Source organism: Calidris pugnax, unplaced genomic scaffold (assembly GCF_001431845.1).
Source record: "Calidris pugnax isolate Ruff unplaced genomic scaffold, ASM143184v1 scaffold457, whole genome shotgun sequence".
Lineage (NCBI taxonomy): Eukaryota > Metazoa > Chordata > Aves > Charadriiformes > Scolopacidae > Calidris > Calidris pugnax.
Window position 1 is genome coordinate 57,285 of NW_015091210.1, and position 1,117 is coordinate 58,401.

At 51.7% G+C, this 1,117-nt stretch overlaps 1 protein-coding gene across 1 annotated transcript in view; it reads right to left on the reverse strand.

The window, feature by feature from the left end:
- LOC106898512 (SMC5-SMC6 complex localization factor protein 2-like) overlaps positions 1-1,117 on the reverse strand; it is a 16,690-nt gene that overhangs the window by 5,830 nt on the left and 9,743 nt on the right. Inside the window, exons 9-11 of the mRNA XM_014959804.1 lie at positions 1,008-1,113; positions 357-472; positions 191-278 (exon numbers count right to left, since the gene is read on the reverse strand). Of these exons, the coding sequence (XP_014815290.1) occupies positions 191-278; positions 357-472; positions 1,008-1,113 (310 nt within the window). The remainder of the gene's footprint in view (positions 1-190; positions 279-356; positions 473-1,007; positions 1,114-1,117) is intronic.

Sequence of the window (1,117 nt, forward strand, 5' to 3'; positions counted from 1 at the left end):
GGAACTGCAGGGGGAAAGGGGGAGGCCCCCCAGGAACCCCCCAAAAAAACCCCCGCCGTGGGGCAGGGACAGGGTGGCACGGAGGGTGGCAGCCCCAGTGGGCACCCCTCCAGGAGCTGGCATCAGTGCCACCCATCTAATTAGCAGGGCAGAGTTAATGAAGGTGCTGGAGCAAGTGGTGGGCACTCACCTTGCAGATGTTACCGAGCTGTGTCACCAGGGTCAGCGTGTTGGTGGCATCGGGGGTGGCCATCGGGGAGAAGGATGGATCCAGGCTCCTGGAAGGAGAGGGCAGTGGGGTTGGCAGTGGGGCTGGGGGTGGGCAGCACCCTCCTGCCCCCCACGCCGGGGCTCACCTCCCATCCGTGGGGCAGAACTCGGGGGGCAGCAGGCGCTGGCGGCGCAGGGGGCTGAGGTCGGCGCCCAGACGGGTGAAAGCCCCGCTGATCTCCCGCACCGTGGGGCACCAGGGCTCCCCTGGGGGCGAGGGGGGACGGTGAGGGGAGAAAGAAGGAAAGAAGGAAAGAAAGGTCAAGAAAGAAAGGAAAAGAAAGAAAGAAAGAAATCAAGAAAGAAATAAAAAAATCAAGAAAGAAATAAAAAAATCAAGAAAGAAAGAAATCAAGAAAGAAAGAAAGAAATCAAGAAAAAAATAAAGAAAACAAGAAAGAAAGGAAGAAAGAAAGAAATCAAGAAAGAAAGAAAGAAAAAATCAAGAAAGAAAGAAATCAAGAAAAAAGAAAGAAAGAAATCAAGAAAGAAGGAAAGAAAGAAAGATAAAAAGAAATCAAGAAAGAAAGAAAGTAATCAAAAAAGAAATAAAAAATCAAGAAAGAAAGAAAGGAAGAAAGAAAAAATCAAGAAAGAAAGAAAGCAAGAAAGCAAGAAAGAAAGAAATCAAGAAAGAAAGAAATCAAGAAATCAAGAAAGAAATCAAGAAAGAAAGAAAAGGGGTGACCCGGGTGTCACGGCGGGAGGAGGGCACACCCCTGGTGCCAAGGTCTCACCTGGAAGAGCCAGCGCAGGACGGGCAGGGGGCAGGTGGGCACGCAGCGGTAGAGCAGGCTGAGCCCCCCGTCGCGGACAAGAGCCGCCTGGCAGGCAGGGGAGTTGCTGG